This window comes from Polistes canadensis, unplaced genomic scaffold (assembly GCF_001313835.1).
Source record: "Polistes canadensis isolate GaletaPanama2010 unplaced genomic scaffold, ASM131383v1 scaffold_2290, whole genome shotgun sequence".
Lineage (NCBI taxonomy): Eukaryota > Metazoa > Arthropoda > Insecta > Hymenoptera > Vespidae > Polistes > Polistes canadensis.
The window spans coordinates 1-1,690 of record NW_014571827.1 but is presented as its reverse complement, the minus strand read 5'-3'; the positions used below and the strand labels follow the sequence as shown (position 1 = coordinate 1,690).

Genomic DNA, 1,690 nt, shown 5'->3' with positions numbered 1-1,690 from the left:
GTACCATCTCCAGTTCTACATGCACGCTTTTCAATCATTTCGTGAGAAACCGTCTTTAGATCATAAGCCCAACCGAGTTTTGTAAAACCGTCGATAAATGCCGTTGTTAAGTTTACTTTGTAGTTTCCTAATTCAGAAGCTTTGTAATCCCACGGAAATACGTGATGATAGTTATGCCAACCTTCACCGAGAGCAGCTATACCAATCGAAAGGCTGTTTGTTGGGGATATGGAGCTGTCAAAAAAAAATTATAATAAACATTATTTTAAAAGAATCAATCTATACGAGAGAAAATTCTATTTTAATACGTTGGAGTGCGACGCATGTCGTCAAAACACTCAAACAATTTCTTTTCTACATAGTAATTTATTTTTATTTTCTTTAATTATAAAAATACATAAGTAAAAATTATCACATACTCGTAGTTCAATTAATATTCTAATAGAAAAATAACGTTTACATACTTATCGTATGGTTTTGTACCCCACATATGAGCTGCAGAATTTACTAATAAGATAGCGTTTAAAGAAATGATGTATCTAATAGTTGTGGCGTACCAAGCGTTCATTAAACTCTCTCCCCAAAAAAATACAGGTATCAACGTTGGAATGACGAAACAAACGAGTGACATGAAAATATTAGCATATCTAGAAAAAAAGAAAACAAGCAAATATATTTGATTATTTAATGGAAAGGAAAAAATTCTAAAATCTTCTAAAAATTGATATCTACTTTAGTTGCCACATAACCAGTGGGTCTTTCTCAAGATCGCTCATATCTATCGTTGCTCCTTTTTTTATAACTTCGGGATGTTTTTTTAGCATCAGCCAACCAAAGTGAGAAAAGAAGAAACCCCTTTTCGAATTATGAGGATCAGCATCCGTGTCGGTGTACTTGTGATGGATTCGGTGATATCTCACCCATATGTAAATGGGTCTCTGTAATATCAACAATAGCACTCATTTGTTCACATTATTGCATAACTTTCGACCGTTCATACATGCATCATTTTATTTTGATTCATGTGTTTGATTTAATTCTGATATTCAATACATTATTTACTATTTTTCATTTATATTTTTATTTAAAATTATTATAAAATATTTATTGTTTTGTAAAAATGTTTTATTACAAATTATAGGTTTTTCAATTTACTAGAATTAAATGAACAAGTTTTTTACTATTATTTATATTTATACACGTATACGTAGTAGAAGTGAATGGACTTACTTCAAACGCCAAAGATTCCAAAATCATCAGAATTATTCTCATTGGCCATTTTGCTTTGTAAGCCTTATGAGCCCATAATCTATGAGCACCAGCTGTAATACCGAGAATTGATGCTGGTATTGTAATAATCGCTGAAAAGTTAAGAATAGAATATTGTTTAATGTTTTCTATTTTTTCATTGAGTTTATATTATATATTCTTTTGTAGCGATAAATTAAAATCATAATAGATCGCTGCTAGCAATAATAGGATATGTATATTATCTATGACATAGTGCGATTGATAATAGCAATCGATTGCATAACAAAGCTTATAATATTCTAATTGATTTTTTTATAACTTACCAAGTATCGCAGTATACAATTTTAGTGAGGTGAGATTGAAATAGATTCCATAAAGACAGGCAATGTGAAAATAGATTAAAAAAATCACGTTGAACCAATCAATATTCCACTTATAT

The 1,690-nt window shown here is 30.0% G+C and overlaps 1 protein-coding gene across 1 annotated transcript; it reads right to left on the bottom strand.

Moving 5' to 3' along the window:
• Window positions 1-1,686, bottom strand: LOC106792943 (acyl-CoA Delta(11) desaturase-like; the record flags this gene model as incomplete). The annotated part of the gene is given in 5 exon segments (XM_014759476.1): window positions 1-234; window positions 465-647; window positions 733-938; window positions 1,231-1,361; window positions 1,575-1,686. Coding segments are annotated over 5 exon segments (866 nt in total), but the record flags the coding sequence as incomplete, so codon positions are not given.
• Between the last annotated feature and the right edge of the window lie 4 nt (window positions 1,687-1,690).